At 42.3% G+C, this 20,087-nt stretch overlaps 3 protein-coding genes across 3 annotated transcripts; 1 reads left to right on the top strand and 2 right to left on the bottom strand.

Moving 5' to 3' along the window:
• The first annotated feature begins 348 nt into the window (after positions 1–348).
• On the top strand, positions 349–6,879 carry gnao1b (guanine nucleotide binding protein (G protein), alpha activating activity polypeptide O, b). The gene is made up of 8 exons (XM_054620661.1): positions 349–684; positions 823–865; positions 4,078–4,219; positions 4,391–4,551; positions 4,638–4,766; positions 4,881–5,010; positions 5,838–5,991; positions 6,089–6,879. The coding sequence occupies exons 1-8, from the start codon at positions 567–569 to the stop codon at positions 6,274–6,276; spliced, it is 1,065 nt and encodes a 354-aa protein (XP_054476636.1). The 5' UTR covers positions 349–566; the 3' UTR covers positions 6,277–6,879.
• Positions 6,880–7,961: 1,082 nt separating this feature from the next.
• Positions 7,962–16,004, bottom strand: cog4 (component of oligomeric golgi complex 4). Its single transcript, XM_054613164.1, has 19 exons — positions 15,863–16,004; positions 14,920–15,002; positions 14,663–14,777; positions 14,314–14,488; positions 13,858–14,051; positions 13,232–13,337; positions 12,965–13,122; positions 12,773–12,831; positions 12,567–12,691; positions 12,333–12,451; positions 11,437–11,603; positions 11,152–11,317; positions 10,838–10,900; positions 10,626–10,739; positions 10,131–10,223; positions 9,970–10,053; positions 9,785–9,886; positions 9,398–9,526; positions 7,962–8,827 (listed from the first exon to the last, which is right to left on the bottom strand). The coding sequence occupies exons 1-19, from the start codon at positions 15,995–15,997 to the stop codon at positions 8,693–8,695; spliced, it is 2,322 nt and encodes a 773-aa protein (XP_054469139.1). The 5' UTR covers positions 15,998–16,004; the 3' UTR covers positions 7,962–8,692.
• Positions 16,005–16,809: 805 nt separating this feature from the next.
• Positions 16,810–20,086, bottom strand: LOC129107471 (uncharacterized). The gene is made up of 4 exons (XM_054618972.1): positions 19,711–20,086; positions 18,453–18,833; positions 17,899–18,315; positions 16,810–17,321 (listed from the first exon to the last, which is right to left on the bottom strand). Exons 1-4 carry the CDS (start codon positions 19,838–19,840, stop codon positions 16,978–16,980), a joined length of 1,272 nt encoding a protein of 423 aa, XP_054474947.1. The 5' UTR covers positions 19,841–20,086; the 3' UTR covers positions 16,810–16,977.
• Position 20,087: the final 1 nt, after the last annotated feature.

Here is a 20,087-nt window from a genome sequence, read left to right as displayed (position 1 = left end):
GAGGGCAACGTTTGCCACTTAAACGGCTCTTTGGTTTTAATAATCTTTCATGGGACGTGATTAAAGCCCGGCTGCTCTGACGTAAGCGAGATTTTCCGCGTTAGGTGAGTCTCGCGCAGCCAGCTCTGCCTCGCTCCTCTTCCTCTCGCGCCCCTCCTGCTCCTCCTGTCGTGAACAGATCCGATGAAATCGCTCGCGCCCGCTGTCATCACCACCACCAGCAGCAGCACCGCCCTGTAGAGAGAGAGAGAGAGAGAGAGAGAGAGAGAGAGAGCTCTAGGCCCCCCTCCCTCCCCACCTAACAACAACCCCAACCCCGCAGGCTCGAGCACAACGACCCCACCCCCAACCCCCTCTGAGAGAGGAGACGGAGCAGAGAGGCGCACACGGAGTCACGGAGAAAAGACGGTTTCGGGATCGCGGCTCTGTTCTCGCCCTCAATCTGGGCCTAATGCTGTAGCGGACAGCGCGCGAGGACAGCTCGAGCGAGAGACAACGCAGTGATTGAGAGTCGGTGAGGGACAGGGCGGACCGGAGACGACGGGTTGTTCACTCGCCTTGGAAACATGGGATGTACGCTGAGCGCCGAGGAGCGCGCCGCTCTGGACCGGAGCAAGGCCATCGAGAAAAACCTGAAGGAGGACGGGGTGACGGCCGCCAAGGACGTCAAGCTGCTGCTGCTCGGTAAGAGGAGAGGCTTTCTGCGGCTTTCTGCGGCTTTCTGCGGCGGTGTGCGGGGTGTGTGTGTCTGCGTGGGGCGGAGGTGCTCTCCGTGGTCCTGATTTCACTGCCCGGTCTCACTCTGTCCTCCGTTCTTTACAGGCGGCGGGGAGTCCGGGAAAAGCACCATCGTCAAACAGATGAAGTAAGCGCCTCTTTTTATGTCATTTTTATTTTTTCTGGCTTCTTTTAAACCCGAGCCAGAGCAAAAGGCCCGAGATTTGCGCCTCCCATATCTGTGCTAAGGCAGGGTTGAGCCGCCATGTTTCCAGAGGCCGGAGCCCCGGAGGAGTGCCGGTGACTCGAGCTCCTCCTGCGGACCGACAGGGAGGCTCCGGTGCGTCCCAGGGCGCTGTTCACTGCCTGGGTGCTGAAATGTAGTTAACGAGGGTTTTACTTGACTACAGGGACTGTGCGACTGGGGGATATGTGGGTGTTGTTCCACTGTGTGTGTGTGTGTGTGTGTGTGTGTGTGTGTGTGTGTGTGTGTGTGTGTGTGTGCGCGTGCGTGTTATGCCTCTCTGTGTGAGTGTGAGTGTGTGTGTGTGTGTGTGAGTGTGTGTGTGTGTGTGTGAATTACATTGAGGTCACTACAGCTCCATTAGTGAATACCTCTGCTTTTAATCTTAATGGCTTTAAGTGCCCGATATCGCCGGGAGTACTTTGCCTATAAAGCGGATTTACGCAGAAATATGGCTTCTAAAACCGCATCTAAACCTTCCCCTGTCTAAGCTAAATCACCCTTTGATGTTTTAAATCACTGTTGTTGATTTCTGTAACCCTCTTAGTTAAGTTTCTAGATATTTCACTGCGGAAAAAATAAAAAAGGGCACGGTCCATTGTAGGCTGTATGTGTTTTGTCTTGTGAAACGTCTCCCAGTGTTTGTGGTGTAGCAGGGTTTCTCTCTGCCTCCGTCCTGCTCGGCGCATCCCGGCCTGCAGTGCACTGACTGCGCCCTCCCTCCTCCTTCCTACCCTCTATGCACTCCTTCCTCCTCTTCCCTTCACCTCATTACAATCCCCGGTGGTCTCTGGTCGTCCATAAATCCCCAGTGTGCCCTGAACACAACACACTGAATATTTACAGAAACTTTTTTTAAGGATTTTGTTTTAGCCTCAGTAAGCAGCAGATGGATGGATGTTACCACAATATACAGTGGGGGTCATAAAGTATAGGTGTTGGAAGGCAAGTTTAACATGCTCTGCTGTTATATGTCCACTCTTCTTCATCATCATCATCATCATCATCATCATCATCACTTGATGTGCTGGTTTGTATAAAGGTTGAGAGATTCATATTGTGGGATCCAGGCCTGGATGTGTGGTGGAGGTTTTGATTGTAATGAGGGTGAAACTACACCTGCTGTAGTTTCACTGCATGAGTGTGTGTGTGTGTGTGTGTGTGTGTGTGTGTGTGTGTGTGTGTGTGTGTGTGTGTGTGTGTGTGTGTGTGTGTGTGTGTGAGAGAGAGGGAGAGAGACAGAGAGAGAGACAGAGAGAGACGGAGACAGAAAGGCCACAAGACATTTTGAGCAAAACAATTTTAAAACCTTTAAAATGGTCAGAAATGTGATAACTGAGCCACGTAGGTGTAAAGATGAACACAGTGGAGTAGATTTAATGTTTGGATTAAATGAATGAAACAACAAGCAACTTCATTGAGGCTGATGTACTGTACAAATGTCAGCTGTTTCTATTTTAAGACTCTTTTGGAGACTGTGATTGATCAGTTAAGTTTTCATCACTCGCGCATACTGTATGTAGAGCTGAAACGATTAGTCCATTAAATTAAAAATTAATCTGCAGCTTGATAACCTCTCAATCGTTTAAATCATTTTAAAAGTAAAAATAGCTAAAAATCACTTATTCTGACTATTAAATGTGAATATTTACTGGTTTTCCTAGTTCTCTATGATATTAAGTTGATCATTTCTGAGTTTTGGACTGGTTGGACAAAAAATGACAGATTTGAAGATGACATCTTGACTCCGGGAAATTGTGAAGGGCATTTACCTACTTTAATAGAATCTTTATAGAACAATAATCGAGGAAACGAGAAAATAATCTGCAGATTAATCAATAAGGTATGTAATTGTTTTGTACTGTGATTTCAATGTCTTAGGCCTGTGAGGCTCCCAAGCAACTTGCATCCACTGAACACACAAAATTTGAAAATCAATGCACCTCTTAGGGTTTCCCACTTAGCACCTTAAACCGAAACAATAGTCACAATTGTTTTAGAGCTGAAGAGATTAATTATTAAATTAGTTTTTGACATTAAAATCATTCTGCAACTTTTATCATTATTGAATAATTGCTTAAGTCATTTGTTTTTAGCGAAAATCCCAAACATTTACTGGTGGATTTGATGCTTTTTCTTAGTCTTAAATTATAGTAAATTGAATACTTTTGGGTTATGGACTGCAAATAAGCTGCACCTTGGGTTGTTGAAAATGTAAATGTACAATTATTTTCAGATTTTTGTGATCAATCAATTTATGATAAATCTGCGCATTAATTGATAATAAAAAAAATGTTGGTTGTAACCCTCAAGTATCTAATGGACTTTGCGGTGTGAAACTGCAGCCCTGCTACTTTCCCCTGAACGCTAATGTTTTATTTCATAAAACTGTTCATTTTTATGACGTTACTGGAGGTGGCCAGTTGGCACTGCTATAAAACACATTTTCATAACGTGCACTGATGGAGTGAATATAGGCGAAAACCATCATCCCTTATTTATTTTCCCCCTCAAACATCAATCACGGATCACAAAAGAGGGGAAGAGAAGCTGGTGGAGTTTCAATGTGTCGGGAAGTTATGTCTGATGTGTTTTATAGATTCAGTGTACATGAGGTCAGGGTGAGGAGAGAGTGCTCATAGATAATTTAATGATGACCAGACTATAAGCAGTTTAACTGTGCCGCACTAAAATGTAACAGTGCAGATCTGTGTGCTGTGATTGATCAGTGCTCTGACTGATTTCACTCCATTGCCCATCATAAATTATAAACGGCTTAAATATCACATTACAGTCCAATTACAGATCGTATACTGAGAATGTGATCAATTCCCATCCCATCATACACCGACACACTTAAATATGCTTGTTAGGTAGAGATGGTAGGAAGAAGAGAGAGAGAGGACAATAATATTATAGTGTTGTGTTTGATGACAAGAATCACCTGGCACACACACAAACACACACACACACAAAGAAAAGGCTCTGCCAGAACATGTGGATCTGTTATTGTAAAAAAAAAAACAATTATCTTGCAGGGACATATGGATATGTGTGACTTATTCTCTTAAATCCATGCTTGTGTCTTTGTGCTAATATCTGTTTTCCACCTGCAGGATTATCCATGAAGATGGCTTTTCTGGGGATGATGTGAAGCAGTATAAGCCTGTGGTCTACAGCAACACCATCCAGAGCTTGGCGGCCATCCTCCGAGCCATGGACTCACTGGGCATCGAGTTTGGAGACAAGGATAGAAAAGTAAATCCCAAATTAACCCACCAGCTGAAATGCTCACCTACAGACTGTGGAGAAACTGAGATTTTATTTATATTTAAGGGTTGAAATTTGGGTTAAGATGTCTGGTTAATGTCACTCTGACTGGAGGTCAACTGTCAGTTTAATGAAATGTAATGATATGTGTTCGTCCAGGCGGATGCTAAGCTGGTGTGCGATGTGGTCACTCGTATGGAGGACACGGAGCCGTACTCTGCAGAGCTTCTCACTGCTATGAAGCGCGTATGGACCGATGCCGGGACTCAGGAGTGCTTCAGCCGCGCCCGGGAATACCAACTCAACGACTCTGCTCAATAGTGAGTGGAGCTAAAACACTATAAGAAACCAGATGTGCAAAAGAAACACCCACATTCTTGTTGATTTTTGTCCATCTTGCTATTAGCTACCTGGACAGTCTAGACCGGATTGGGGCACCGGACTACCAGCCCACAGAGCAGGATATCCTGAGAACCCGTGTGAAGACTACTGGTATCGTTGAAACCCACTTCACCTTCAAAAACCTCCATTTCAGGTAGCGTAAATGAAGCTCAAAACAATTTGGCCCTTTGTGATTGCCATTTTCTGTCAGATTAGGTTCAGGGATTACAGCTCTATGTCTGATTTTACTTCTTGCCCTTTTTTTCAGGCTGTTTGATGTTGGGGGTCAGAGGTCAGAGAGGAAGAAGTGGATCCACTGCTTTGAAGATGTGACTGCCATTATCTTCTGTGTTGCTCTGAGCGGATACGACCAGGTGCTCCACGAAGATGAAACAACTGTAAGTGTGACTAAGTTAATTCAGTCTGAATCCCTCCGGTGCACAATTCACCGTGGGATTATGACTGATAATAAAGGCGGCCGGTTTCCTGAGTGGTTTAGAGACCTATAACTGCAACATCACCAATATGATTCTGGAGGAGGACCTTTGATGCTTTTATATATTCACTTTAAGTCTTTGTCTCTCTCCATCTCCATTTCCCATCTGCATACTACTGTTACCTATTTATTGAAAGTAAATTGCCCCAAAATGAAACCCTAAAGGTCGACAGTTACGTTTTTTTGTGTCTTTATTCTCGTCTCACTTTTAATAGAAATAGTTCAAAGAGATATTTCTCTCAAGTCAAGTCAAACATAGTTATAGAGCTTACGTTCTTATTTATATGTCCCAATTTGTCTCAGAGGACTTCACAATCAGTACAACAACTCTATCCTTAGACCCTTGATTTGAATAAATAAAAATGTCCTTGAAGGCAGAAACGTACAGACAGTGAAACTACCACTAAAAAATACACGGTAAAATCATTTATTTAGCTGTTTTTAATAAATTATTTGTTTACTTTCCTTCTCTTTGGTCAGCCAGGTGCCTGGGGTTGGGATAGCAGGAAAAACATTAACATTTAAGTGTTTATTTGTTCTGTTCCTTGTTGATAATTGACAAAAAACTATTTGAACAATAAATATTGTAAATCAGAATTGCTTCTCATAGACCATAACTTTGGGATGTGTCAGTTACACATTAAGCAATCGGTTGTTGAAGAAGTGGTATGGAGTTGTTAAACAGGCATTTTGTCATGAAGTTACGTTTTTCTACTCTAATTCCTGCAGAACCGCATGCATGAGTCACTCATGCTCTTTGACTCCATCTGTAACAACAAGTTCTTCATCGACACCTCCATCATCCTCTTCCTCAACAAGAAGGATCTGTTTGGTGATAAGATCAAGAAGTCACCGCTGACGATCTGTTTTCCAGAATACACAGGTGAGTTTCATCTTCAGGCAGAGCTTCTTCGGGAGCAAAGTGATCAATGTTGTTCCTTCATGCCGTCTGCTCTTCTCTCTCTCTGTTTTGTCTCCAGGTGCTAATACTTACGACGATGCTACTGCATATATTCAGGTTCAGTTTGAGAGTAAGAACCGCTCCCCCAATAAGGAGATCTACTGTCACCTGACCTGTGCCACAGACACAGGAAACATCCAGGTAGTGTTTGATGCTGTCACTGACATCATTATTGCAAACAACCTTAGAGGGTGTGGCTTATACTGAGGCCTGGCCAAGCACAGAGGTTGTCATGGAGAGTATGAGGTGTTAATAATGATAATTTTGATGATACTTAAACACATAAATATGTAATTCTACACGTCCAAAGGGACCCAAAGAGCTGCCGTCTGACACCACACTGGATTATTGCCATGATTTGTTCCCCTCCTCTCATTTTGATTTTAGTATACAACCCCAGTTTTGTCTCATAAAATCGTGTTTTTGAACTGAATGTTTCATGTTTCGTTGATGACTGTCAACAACTGGGAAGGTCAGAAGGGGCAGCACCAGGGTTGTATTCAGCTGGAGCCTCGTTTTGCAAAAGCTCAGAAATGCAACCCAGAGGAGAGTGCAATGTCAGTTTTAACCACAGCGCGGACTACTGTCCCATTCTTAATGTGACGTTTTTATGTGCAAGTCTCGAGGCATTTATATCTGTACTGAAAATAGCCTGTTGTGCTGCGTTTGAAGAGCTGCTGTTTGTATGAAGGTGGAGATGATGTTGGGGAGGTGCTGTACTCGTGGCTGAGGGTCATGGTTGGGAAAGAGGCTATTTTAACTTTCAGAAGGGACAAAGCTTCCCTCTCCTTCAGACCCACACATGACTGAGTAGCCTGCAGGTCTTTTCCACTCTCTGTTTTCTTTTACTTTAAAACATAATGAGAGGATTCTTCTGTTCAGAGTGGCTGCCCATTTCCATTGGCCTCCTGTAGCGTGAGGAAATGCCTAGCAGCCAGTGATAGCTAAAAAAAACATCACGTCATATCGGTGCCAACCATCTGAGAAGGACAGATTAGGATCAGAAAATTATAGTTCATGTTTATACTATCAAGTAATATTATTTAAATAACAGATTATTATCATCGAATGATTTATTTATTTAAGCCTCATGCCCTACATGCCTCCTTCTACCTCCTGATATCCCGTGCCACATATTTATTTCCTGACATGAGAAACTGGGGGAACACAGACACCTGTCTACAGCTCAGAGGGTAGAAAGCAGCCCTCCAATGACATCTTGTTCTCTGTGCGGTGCTTTACCCTTCGATGTGAATCTGTGTAGAAGTAGAAGACTGCACAAGAACAATATCATTTGAGGCAGCCTCTGTCCGGGGAGTCGAGGGTTTTTACCAACCCTCTTCTTCTCTGATCAGTAAACAGGGAACCATTATCCCCGCCCGCCACCCCCCCCCCCACAACCCCACCCGTCTGTCACGTTTCTCTTTTCACAGAGAAGTACAGCTCTCCATACTCACCTGTGCACCCAGAAATTCATCCTCCCATCCCTCTATACTCTTTATCTATCACATATCAGTCCCTGTATCCTATCTCCATTTTCACCTTAAAAGCACCGTACTGTATATATATTATGATTATACCAGATTTTTTTTTTTTACTGTGAATGTTTTTGTGCTGCACCCCATCCTATTTGGTAGTTTATTGGTTGCTCTCATGTGGAATGTTTGTGCTGAGCCAATCGAATGTTGTGTTTACATTAAAGCCACACTTTTCCTAACTATTCCTGCTGTTTCTGGTCTGAGTCTGATTACATCGACGGAGGTAAAGGTGACAAACATGCTCGCAGAGGCGTCCTCTCTGCAGAAGTTTAAACACACACTGACCTGCTTCAATCTTTGCAGAGAATAAAGGTTAAACCAGGAAATTAGGCTGACAATTATGAGAATGGACCACTTTTAATGCTTCATCGCCCAGTGAACACAGCTTTGCGTTTAGTGTCAGAAATATGTATAAAAGATTGGGAGCAGGTCTTGAGTGGCGATAGGGCAGCACTTCGTGAAATGTGGCGGATGGCAGGGATCAAAGCGTTGCAGAGCGGCTCTCAATTTATTAGGTTAAAAGTGTTCCGTCATCACAGACAAGGAGCTATTCATATATTGAATGACTAGGCTGGATCAGCTGTCTGACCTGCTTCTGTCAGTTTAATGGGTACGATGTTCATTACTGCTCTGTTTCACTGAAGGCTCCACTCCTCAGTCCCAGTGCATCCTCGTTTCTCAGAGACAGCTGCAGGTTAAATGGTTGGAATTCCCGGTGTGACACAGTTATGCTTTTTAATTACACATTAAAGAGAATATTCTTACACTTTACAGATAATTCATATCAAATAATTCACCATTAACCACAGATCATGCCCTCTCAAAGCTGAGCTGTAACTCTGATACAGACTGACATGAGCCGTGTGTGGAGCAGAAGGCAGAGTCTGAAAAACCTGACTGAAACCTCCAGGATGAGCGTTTTTGTTTCAGACAAAAGAAAATCCCTGGCCATTTGCCTGAGCCCCACCCACCTCCATTTACAGAAACATGGATTAAACCTGGATTGTGCAGAGCTCTTTAGTGCAAAGCATCACAAGGTGGGTACTGCATTGCAATCACTGCTGAACAGTCGAGTCGTTCATGAGTTACAGTCGAAGTCTCTTGATGTCTTCACTTCTGAAGTCAATACGAAGCGCTAGAACCTGACGCACCTCCGCCGGGGTCAGCCGCCACGTCAGCGGGCCCGAGTTTGGGCCCCAGTAATCCAAGATCTCAGTTACCTGCAGAACAAATAGGAACATGTGAGTAAACCAGGAGGAAGTACTCACATTTACATAAATAACAGTAGCAAAATTGCAAGTATCTTTAGTAAAAAATTATATTATTCCACATTATAAAATGAGTGAGGGATTACTGGCTTATTATTTTTGATGCATTAATTTGAAGTCAGCATTTCACTGTAGTCATTATTTATTTTTTCAGGGCAGTTTTGCAGCACAAGAATCATGGTTTGCATCAATAGACTCAAAGGCTACCCGGATGCCCCATTTTACTGTTGTGCTTGGCCGAGGTGGAGCTAATTCAAGTCCTTTATATATTGTCAGTAATAACAAAGCATCATATTTCACAAAATCATTATATGTTTTGTATATAAAATATGAATCTGTAAAGTAACATAAACTAAAGCTGTCAGATAAATGTGGGAGTAAAGTGAACTAGAATTATAATGTACAATATAATAGAAATACTACAAATATCTCAAACATGTTCTTAAAGTAAATGTACTTAATTACATTCCACCACTGCCAAAAAATACAATTATTCTGTGTTTTTAAAAGGATCTAAATTACCCGCTCCAGGTTGAGGATGGTGGCCATTTGTGTGAGGCGAGCAAACTTATCCCTGATGGTCCAGGTGGTCACGGTGGTGAGGTACGCCACAAGAGACCGAAGCTCTTTATCGAACTGCAGCCCTCCGAGCTACAACAGAACAATCAGAATCAGGAAATGGACTTCATGTTGCACAAAGTATTAACATTCATCCAGAGGTTCACTGTAAACACGCTCGAAACAGGAAGATGTTATCGTGACAAAGGGAGGCACCCTCCCCTGCAGGCCTTTCTGAACTCATTAATAAATCATTGCTGGAGGCTTATCATCATGTGTCAGTGATGTGACGCAATATAATGCGGAGGGTGTGTGGGGCCACCTTGTGGCCGAGCCCGGCTCCTCACTCACCCTGCTGAATGAGCATTTGAGAACGGTCTTCTCCATTTCAATAGATATCAAGCTGGTCATCAGGCTGGTCAGAGTGTCGTAGATGACAGGAGACAAGGCCGTCTGGTGAGGAGACATAGAGAAGTAAACGATAGAAAGGAAGGAAACATTTATGTTTTGGAATCATAGCTGCTCAGACAAGTTACCTTGAACTCCCCCATGAGCTGCTCCAAGTTAACAATGAGCTGCTGCACCCAGGGGTCATTAGCTTCGTAATCATTAAACTCCTCCTGTGAGAAACACCAGCTGTTACAGCAACATGTTGTGTTCTCTAGTTTATTTTCGTTAGCTATTCTGAGACCATTACCTCTTCTATGTTGTGTGTGATGGACAGGAAGCTGCTGATCCAGGGTTTGATCTGAGACTTTATGGCTGTTGTGTTCAACTCAGTCAGGCCCTCCTGTGAAGTAAAGTTACATCAAAGTATGAAACTTTTACCACCGGGTGGACACTTGGAGACAAATAGGATTAAAGTACCAGGAGTAAACACGCATCTACAGTAAAATACCTCAGATACATGTCCTGTATTCAATTGCTATTAAACCTATTCAAACTGTGGCAGGAGGTTTTTATCCTTCTTTTGTAAAATAACACCAGTCATTTGAATAGCTATATCCTTAAAATGTAAGTTTAATAAGAAAAATATTACGAGATCTCAACAACTTTGGATTGTTCTTTTTTTGCCAGTAACTTTAAAATAAATAGGAGAATGTTCTGTTACACTAACAATTTAAAGACTGATATAATCCCTGTTGCATAGCCCCTACTGTAAATAAGTAAATACACAACTCTCAGGTCCAACCTGTAAGAGATCCTTAAACTTGGTGGATGTGTTGACGAGGTCGGACAAACAGCTCTCAATCTTGGCTTGTTCTCCAGAGCCGGGGACCTGATTGAACAACTTGGAGCAGTCGTTCTGCGAAGAAAGACAAAAAAAGAAGTACATCTCTAATATGGTGATATGGTCATGTATAATGACAAGATGAAGAGTGCTAGCATAGATGTGCAACTTACCTCAAGGTTCCTCTTTAAAGTGGTGATGTTCTCACTACACACTTCAACGTTATTCAGAGTCACCTGAGATAGAGAGAGAAAAAAAGAGCCAATAGGGTTAAAGTCTTAAAAGGTTTTTGAAGAAGTGCTTCCTTCAAGAGACATTTTTTAATATTTTTTAAACATTACCTCACTTCAATTAGGTCAAAGTTATTCATTTGATTTCTCACTCAAATTACTGATGCTGTTTTTTTAGTCTGGCCGACAATTTCTAAGAGCCGGCCAGTGAGCGAGGTAAGGACGTACACATTCATGTGTTTGTCTATGCATCTTACCAGAAATGCTGCCTTGGCGTGTTCAGCGCTCTCGATGCCCATCGTGTTGAACTTCCCCTGCTGTAAGCTGCTCTGCATTAGACTGACCGCACTGCTGACCCCACGCTGGATGTCCTGAAGCGTCGTAGCCGGGAAGCCCTGCCGCAGTTTATTATACAACACCTCCCTGACAGGTGGTCAGAGACAAGGGCAGAAAAGGGGCATATAAATGAGACATGAAGACGTGTGAAAATAGGAACAAGAAGAGTATTGAGTATGTCAACTGTGAAGTGAAGGAGTGAGCACCTGAAGTCAGACTCCAGCACAGAGTTGGCATGGTTGATCATGGCACAGAGGCAGTCGATGCTGGAGCTGGATAAAGCTCTACTGATGCACTTCTTCACGATGTAGAAACAGTCGTCCACCATACTGGAGTTCAGTTGACCCTTTTCATATGTATCCATAGTAACAGCCTGAGGAGGGAAATGATTTTATCTTTAAATTGAATTTAATATGTTCGGATGAGTAAAGATTACAATGTTCAATACTTAAATTACTTCCATTGAGTTGATAACATTTTCATAACATTTTATTTTCAATTCTGTTCTTAAAGTGACCACATGGTATATTTCATCGTAAAGGTTGATGTTTCTTAAAACTATTTTGCCAGATCAGATCATTTTCACATTTACCTATGTGCACTTATTTCATATAATAGTTTGTCAAAATAGGGTTTAAAATTTTAAATAGATGTGTGCTATTATGGATCTATAGTTTTTTTAATTTGCTATAACTCAAATTGGTTAGTTTCTTTGTGGGGTTTTTTTGTTTGTTAGTTTTTGTTATTATCATTATTTATTTTATGTATTTTAACTTATGTTTTTACCTTCATGCAAAAGGCAAAACTGTGATGGATTATAAGATTTCATTGAGAATATAAATAGAGTTAAAAAAAGAAAGAATCCATGCAGCAGAATCCAGATATATCATCTTTATTATTCCACGCATTATTCTTCCTTGTCAAAATCTTGTGTCTACAATTCCCACAATGCAACTGTTAGTTTCTACAGCTGGCAGATATTCAGGTGTGTTATTATAGTAGTGGCTAATGAAGTCTCAAGCTTCTAGTCTTAAGCAGAGATGAGCAGCGGGTCACTTTAAGATTATCAAATATAGATATACTGTGTATAAAACTAATTTACCTTGTTGACAGACTCTCTCATGTAGTACTCTTCCATTGGAATGTAGTAGCCAATCAGCTCCTGCATCGTCCTGCTCAGCAAGCAGTGTTTTAGGAGTTTATCCACGTTCTGCTGATGCTCTGAATGTTCAAATATGTACAAAAAAATAGCATTTTAGATTTTAGATAGCTTTTAATCTCCCCATCATAAAAAGGGAATCTGTGCATGCATCACCACACGTTCATGTAAAACTACCATTTGTGACGCTCTGAGCATCCCCAACTTCAAAGTCGGCCATCATGCGACGGCGTAAAAAGCGCAGGTAGAGCTCCGCCCGAGCGTTCAGCAGGGTTACTTCAGTCAGTACGGGGTCCAGCTCCCTGTTCATGTGAGACAGACGGATAAACAGAAGTACCACACAGATAATAACAGAGAGCAGGATGTTACTGAGACAAACATACTTGGGCTCAATCCTCTCCCCCGGCAGGCTCTTCATCATGCTGCTCTGGACGACCTGAAGCTAGAGGAGGGATACAAGTTCACAGTGAGTTCTCACATTTAACAACGTGTCTGAGTAGATCTAAGCTATTGTATTGCATTGTACAGGTAGGCAGTGAAACACTCATGTCGTGCAGTTCAGAGGTCATGCTCACCTTGTTGTGGTATCCTCTCTGCTGGATGAACTTGTCGACTATTTTCTGGGCCTGTCGGTCACATTCCTGCTGCAGGTGAGTGATGAGTGTGTACAGATGGCCTGGACCGTAATACGTCTCTACTATGGGCTGATGAGTCTCAACTACACGAGCAATACCTGTAAACACACACCAACACGTTAGAGGAGTCCACTCGGAGCAAACAAAGGTAAACGTACGCACACACACACACGCACAGAGAGAGAGCATCAGGCCTGATTTTCTCACCTTCTAGCAGCAGTGTCAGAGTGTCTGCAAATACCAGCGGTGCTCTCTTCTCGCCCAGCTCTCCTCCTGTAGCCAACAGCAGGTTCTCCTCAGCTTTGGAGGCAAGCTGTGATAACGTGTGTGAATAAGGTTTGAAAAAAATGAGACATAACATACGTGTTTTTATTAATACATTTTCATAAAACATCGGATTAACTATTGGTGCCTTCTCTTTTTGTTTATGGAGCAGGCCTTTATCCACATGTAACTACAGAGTGGGAACACTTTACTTTAATTCAAGTATTTAGCCAACACTATTGTAAAATGGGAGCAACATCAGGATCAGGAGGTTAATATAGTAAATAACAAGAAGCCCTCAGAATGTGAGAACCTAAACCAAAACTGAACGATTCTCCTGGACTGTTAATTGAAAAAAGAATGTTAAGATTATTTAAAGCTGCACCTGGATCCACAATATTCTACTGATCTTCATCAAAATACACATTGTGATCCAAGGAAGACAATTACCAAATTGAGTTTATTGCATCAAAAAAGAAAACTAAAATGTTAAAAATGCATAAAAATCCTTTTAAAACAATCCCCCTCAGACACAAAGGCACACAAACAGGACCAACAACACAACTGACCTGACTGCAGAGGTATTGGCCAAAGCGGGCGAGGCCCTGCTGGTGGAGGCCCAACAGAGGGAAGATCTTGAAAAACCTTTCCACTTGTGCAAGGTCGACTGCTGCAACAGCTTCATCCAGCTTCTCAGCGACGATGACCTTCAGTTTCTGCTCTGCCTCCTGCAGCATTATCAGACTGGCATCCACAGTACTGCCTGTTGAGACATGATGCGTTGGCAGATTTACAGGGCAAGAATAGATGTATATGGTCTCTATTTTGCAGCTAATTGTAATTGCTGCTTACAGTATAGTGAGAAATGTTTATATTAATAACAACAATCCTAAAAATGATCTGACAAATTCATTGTCAAAATGGTAAGAGAACCCAATCTCCAATAGTATAACATTACTTCTTCACTGCAGTGTAAGTCTAAATACTGAGTGATGCACTATGACAGAGAACTAGAGGCCTCATACTTTCTTCTCCCTGCCTGCTCAGCTCAATAACCGACTGGTCCAAAGAGAGGTATCTGTGGATGTGGGCAGCAGCCTGCTCATAATCTTCGTTATGTAGAGCCGTCTGCACGCCGTCTGTGCAGAACTTCAGATCGAGGATATCGTCAGCACGCTGGATGACCTTATACAGCCGCGTCTACAAAATAAAGCAAGAAGAAAAACACTTAGATCCTTGTGTGATATCAAGTATAACATTCTTGTAATACTTTCAACCAATAAAAAAAAGTTGATTTTAAAACCTGTAACACACTGTCAGCAATAGTTGAAACGTATACATTTTGTAAAGGTGTTTTGGACATTTTTTTCTTACCTTTGCCAGGTCAAGCTGTCTGACTTTGCGGCTGACGTTTTCAGCCAGGCTGCAGGTAAATGTGATCATACCTGACAACTGACTGGCATCTCCTCCAATCAACTGTAAGTTGGGCCTGCAGAGCACAGAGACAGCTTTTTTTGCACAACAGAAGAAGACTCTTGTTTAATTTAAAGAACACAGACTATGTTGGTTGGAGCTCAAATAACTGATGACCATCTTCCAGTTAAAACTACACTGATTTGTAACAACTGTACCCCATCCTCTGCAGTGCCAGCATCTTTGTGTGAATGGTCCCCTCCTGTCCCACCAGTCTGTCCAGCTCAGAATCAACTTCTTTCTGTATTAGAGGAGAAAACAAAACATGTAATGAGCAACAATATATTCCTCAGCATCTTCTACACAGATCACATATACTTTGTACGTCACTACAACTCCAATACATGTTTTAAAATGTTCAACTGTTTCTTATCCAACTGCCTTCATACTTTCTATCAAAACATGCATGAACAATAAAAAAACCCACATACATTAAGTACTTATCCATGCATGTTACTGTCTGATAAAGATGGTGGAGAAGTGTCACATATTAAAAGATGTGACATGCAAGTGGTTTAAGACAGTGTAGGGTGGCCATTATAAGAGTCAACATGTTCGTATATTAAGCTTCTGGAGTCTGACTTCATATGTTATTTGCGTTATCTAGTAAGCTCTCAGGATATCTGTACAGTTGTGTCTTCTTTGCTTTTGTTAATGTGCTTAATGACACATATCATGGATTAAAAAAACACCAGATGGACACCACTGTGCGTGTGGTACCAAGAGAGAGATGGTCTCCTCAGCTATACTTGTCAATCAGTTAGAAAAGTCTCGAAACAGACATTCATAATCGATGCACCAGGAGCTGTAGGACAGGCTGTGGTTGTGCAGTGTGTAAAGTGGAAGCACTCATATTAAGTCCATGTGCATGAATAACACATCTTAACATATCTAACTGCCAGTTCTAGGTCGGTGTGGGCTGTTTTTTTAATCGTCATTTTTCCTAAACTGCAAAGACAGTCATTAGTTTAATGGTTTAATGTTCATTCAGCCATCATTCAACAAAGTAGAGTTTTCTGTTTTGAGCCTGCAGCGACCCGGAAGTTCACCCGGATGACGACAGAGAGCGTACACGTCAAACAAACACACGTCTACACAAACCTCCTCCGCGCAGAGCTGCCGGTAAACCCTCTCCAGGTCCTCCAGCTCCGTCAGCGCTGAGATGGTCTCCATGCTCACAGAGGACAGCGAGCCTGAGTCGCATCTCTTCGCTACGATGGGTCCGCCGTCAGCCATCTTCCGCCGCCGATACGGGAGCACTCAGGACCACGTCACCGGGTGGTAAGGCTCCCTGCGTTTTGCCTGACAGGCGGTGCTCCTTCGCAGGATTACGTCGACTACACTGTTGTATACAGAATAAGGGGCGACAGAGTAGACACATGGATTTCTAGTTTTAAATTAGCTTAATTTTTTTTGTAACATTGTCCTTAACCATCTCTTACATGAACCCACATATTGCCGTTTATTAGGTCAGAAGCTCTACCTTAGAAGTCTCGTTCTGGGTACATAACTCCTCCAATACGCATGCGTTGTACGTTTTTTGTGCTCCTGAATGAAATAAGTGTTTATTCGATGAGTTAATTCCTCTTTATATTTTGCCTGGAGCTCTTGAAATCAATCAGTGTTAAAAGAGAACTTCTCTTCAGGTTTGCTGTGATTTAAGTTAGGAATAGGCACAATGTAAAGATCATAGGAAAGGAAATTAGAAAGGTATTAAATGCAACTAGATGCAATGCCCCCATCATGTCAATTTATTCTCATTTTGGGTGGGGTCTGTTGCCCTCTTGTAAATGTATCATTGGTTTTGGGTTTATTTATTAAGTGTATGCCTCTTGTCATCAAGCAAAGTTACACATTTGATTGATAAGACAAACATTACATTTTTCAGTTAGTCTGAACCTGTCTTGCAGACTTGCAGAGAGGCAACACATATTTTTTTATGACCAGCCTACTATATGCATTTGAATTTGCTTGTTGCTGCCATAAAGGAATGCAGGGTGATGTGGGGAGTTCAATGAGACAGGACCAGAGTGAGCAGTAGAGGAAGGATGAAGCAGCGCAACACAGATGTGACAGAAAAAACAACAACTGTCCACTGACTGTTTGCAAAATATTTTTTAATAAAAGTGGATTTACATTTTTTACATCAACATTTGTTTGAATTAGTCCCAAAGCCTTTATAGAATATCTGAAATCAGAAAGGTCGGAAACGCAACTCAGGAGGCTTGCTGTCTGCTGGAAAACAAGACAAGTTCTTCTCGTTCCTGCTGAAGCTCTTTACGTTTTTTCAGCAGCTCTGTCTTTTCCTTCTGCACCTCTTCTCTCTGTCTAATCAAGTATTTGGCTTCCTCCAGCTGTGCTGTCCTCAGTGACTCAATCTGCTCCCTCTCTGCAGCTGTCTCTCGGGCATTCACTGCACGCAGCTTCTCCAGCAGCTCCCTCTGATGCTCCAGAGCTCGGGCCTCCTCTCTCTGCGCTCGCCTCAGAGCTTCTATCAGCTCCCGCTCTCTCCTGAACACTCGCTTTTCTCCTTCAGACGCTTTTGAAACTTTTAACAAACCTGTATTAAGAAAGGAAAGAGAAGGGCACATGTTTAGTGTCATTACAATCTTAAATACAGAAGTGAAAAAGTTAAAAAAATAAACTTTATATTAAATGTGGATTATGGTTGCAGAGATACAAAATTAGTTTCTTAAAATTACTGAGAGAACTATAAAGAAAATTTACAGAGACAAATATATAACTATACTCAAACTGTATGTTGAAACGCTGGCAGTGATGATACAAACCTGGCTGATCTCTCAAAATAAATGTTCACTTGATAAAACCAGGGCTGGGTATCTAACTGACTGCGATATTTTTTGGTACCAACCACTATGCCAAAGCTGTCATCAAATATGTGGTTCACCATCTTGTTTTTATTGTTCTTCGACCACAAAATTTTGCAGAGTTTGTATGGTATTTGAGATTGTATGTATATAGGTTGGTGTTTGGACAAAATTTAACATTTGTCTTCTAATAAATGCAGAGGTTTTGTAAAAACAACATATTTATATATGTCACTTATTCCACAAGATGTCTTTTAAAAAGCCAGGATGAATTACATAAACAAACAACAGTGAGCTATAATACATTACCAGAAAACTGTCTCTGCTTCTCTGTCGCCCCAACGTTCTCCGGTTGCATCAATGTGTCACCATTAACATCTGAGCTCTGTGATGAGTGGGGTGGTGGTGGTGGGTGCTGCCCGTCTGCCAGTAGCTGAGAAAACACCTCCGGGTGTCTCTTTGACATGTGTCGATGCAAGTTGCTGGTGCTGCCGCCTTCAAAGTACTGTAACTTCTTCAGGCAAATGCAGCAGCGAGCAGCAGCCAAACTGTCCAGCTGCTCGTAGTGCCTCCAAATCAAGCTGCGTTTACTCCGTCTACGTTTTACAGGGTGGTCATCACTCGCCTCTTCATGTCTCATTTGTTCTGCTGGACGTCCTTGTGCACATTCCAGGATGCCATTCATGGTAGAGTTAAAGGGGTCTCCATCCTCCAAAACCACTTCCACTAAATAAGAGGAAAACAAAATTATGATAAGGTCTGCAACTGACAATACATTACTGATTAATATGTTCAGTGTGATCACAATTATGCAGATATTATACTGTATTATATATTCTATTCTATCTAGGTTTGTATGTCACCTTTAGTATCTGAGCTCTGTGATGAGTGGGCTGGTGGTGGGTGATGCCGGTCTGCTGCTAGCTGAGAAAACACCTCCGGGTGTCTCTTCGACATGTGTCGGTGCAGGTTGCTGGTGCTGCCGCCTTCAAAGGACTGTAACTTCATGCAAATGCGGCAGCGAGCAGCAGCCAAACTGTCCAGTTCCTCATAGTGCCTCCAAATCAAGCTGCGTTTATTCCGTCTACGTTTTACAGGGGGTTCATCACTCGCCCCTTCATGTGTTATTTGCTCTACTGGAAGTCCTTGTGCACCTTCTGGGATGCCATTAATAGCAGAATTAATACCAAATTCGTTCACCACGGTAAAGGTGTCAGAGTCCCCGTCCTCCAGAGCCACTTCCACTAAATAGGAGAAAAACAAAACGGTCATAATTAGGGATGCAACGAATTTTATTTGCATTATACGTTGATATATCTTTTAAATACGTGATTAATTGTTCAGTGTACACAATGTCATACAACTGTAATAATAAATACCCGTCATAAGTTCCCAGAGACCAATGTGACACCCTCAGTGTTTTTTAACGTTGTAAAAACAGAGAAAAAGCAGCGCAGCCTCACACCTGAGTAGCAAGTATCTGCCATGTTTTCCCCCGTACATTTTTGACACAAGCAATTCATTAAAAAAAATGATTTTGGTTTAATAATTTTCAATTACATGTTATATTTATTTCAGCACTAGTATGATCACATGCTTTTCCTTGATTTATAAAATGTCAGGTGTATCAGGGTTAAAAGCTGCCCTCTTATCATTCATAATGCAATAATGATGTAATGTAATATGCTGTTATAGAGTGCTACACAACTAAATTGAGATTATCAGCCACGACATCAGAAAATACAACTGGAGCACACCACTCCAGATGTATAACTTGGGTTTAGGCAACAAACCTTCTCCATTAAGTATAGAAAGATCATATTTGGGTTAAAAAAAAACAACCCTTATGACAGAAAGTCCTGAAGGCCAGCTCCTCTTGTGTACACTACGCGCATGCGCGGACGTCGCAGAACCAGGAGGTTGGATTTCCGGACGATTACCTCACATCCGTTGCTATAACAACAACAGCCGCCCCTCTTCCTCATCCAACATTATAAATACTACTCTCCATCAATGGAGCGGTGTTAAGACACTTCTGAAGGAAACCATTGAATCATGCATCTCAAATAAATAAAAGACAACCTGATAAATTATTACATGTGTGCAAAGGAGTGACCATACCAAAGCAGAAATGTTCACTGTCTGTGTCCATGTCCTCTTTATGGCCTTGAATGGGTAGCGATGGTTTAAGAAAAGCCCCAAACGACGCTTGTGTTGCGGTGCCTGTCGCCCTCTCTCTGCGGGTCGTCATCCCGCAGCAGTCACCGGTTGACCCCGCGTGTCGCTCATATTCAGCCGAGAAACTGAGAATATAAGAGATGGTGTGGTTTACACTGATCGGTAGGTACACAATAACTTACTTTGACTGACAACAATAAGATTTAGTGGAGTTATCTTGTTTATTCGCTTTATTCTTTGCTAAACGTCGCCCCGCAGTGCATCGCTGCCGTGTGACGTCATATCCGGGGCGGGGCAGACCTGGTCTCAGCTGAAACCTC

Source organism: Anoplopoma fimbria, chromosome 2 (assembly GCF_027596085.1).
Source record: "Anoplopoma fimbria isolate UVic2021 breed Golden Eagle Sablefish chromosome 2, Afim_UVic_2022, whole genome shotgun sequence".
Lineage (NCBI taxonomy): Eukaryota > Metazoa > Chordata > Actinopteri > Perciformes > Anoplopomatidae > Anoplopoma > Anoplopoma fimbria.
The sequence above is the reverse complement of the archived record's forward strand: the minus strand, read 5'-3'. Positions and strand labels throughout refer to the sequence as shown.

Excerpts from the sequence above, each read along its gene's own strand:
- gnao1b (XM_054620661.1), top strand. The coding sequence starts at position 567 with ATGGGATGTACGCTGAGCGCCGAGGAGCGCGCCGCTCTGGACCGGAGC. Across the intron at positions 866-4,077 it reads ACCATCGTCAAACAGATGAA|GATTATCCATGAAGATGGCT; the intron begins GTAAGCGCCTCT and ends TTCCACCTGCAG. Across the intron at positions 4,767-4,880 it reads TTCAAAAACCTCCATTTCAG|GCTGTTTGATGTTGGGGGTC; the intron begins GTAGCGTAAATG and ends CCTTTTTTTCAG.
- cog4 (XM_054613164.1), bottom strand. The coding sequence starts at position 15,997 with ATGGCTGACGGCGGACCCATCGTAGCGAAGAGATGCGACTCAGGCTCG. Across the intron at positions 14,489-14,662 it reads GACAGCTTGACCTGGCAAAG|ACGCGGCTGTATAAGGTCAT; the intron begins GTAAGAAAAAAA and ends TTTATTTTGTAG. Across the intron at positions 12,832-12,964 it reads AGAGAGGATACCACAACAAG|CTTCAGGTCGTCCAGAGCAG; the intron begins GTGAGCATGACC and ends TCCCTCCTCTAG.
- LOC129107471 (XM_054618972.1), bottom strand. The coding sequence starts at position 19,840 with ATGACGACCCGCAGAGAGAGGGCGACAGGCACCGCAACACAAGCGTCG. Across the intron at positions 18,834-19,710 it reads CAGTGAACATTTCTGCTTTG|TGGAAGTGGCTCTGGAGGAC; the intron begins GTATGGTCACTC and ends TCTCCTATTTAG. Across the intron at positions 18,316-18,452 it reads ACAGAGCTCAGATACTAAAG|TGGAAGTGGTTTTGGAGGAT; the intron begins GTGACATACAAA and ends CCTCTTATTTAG.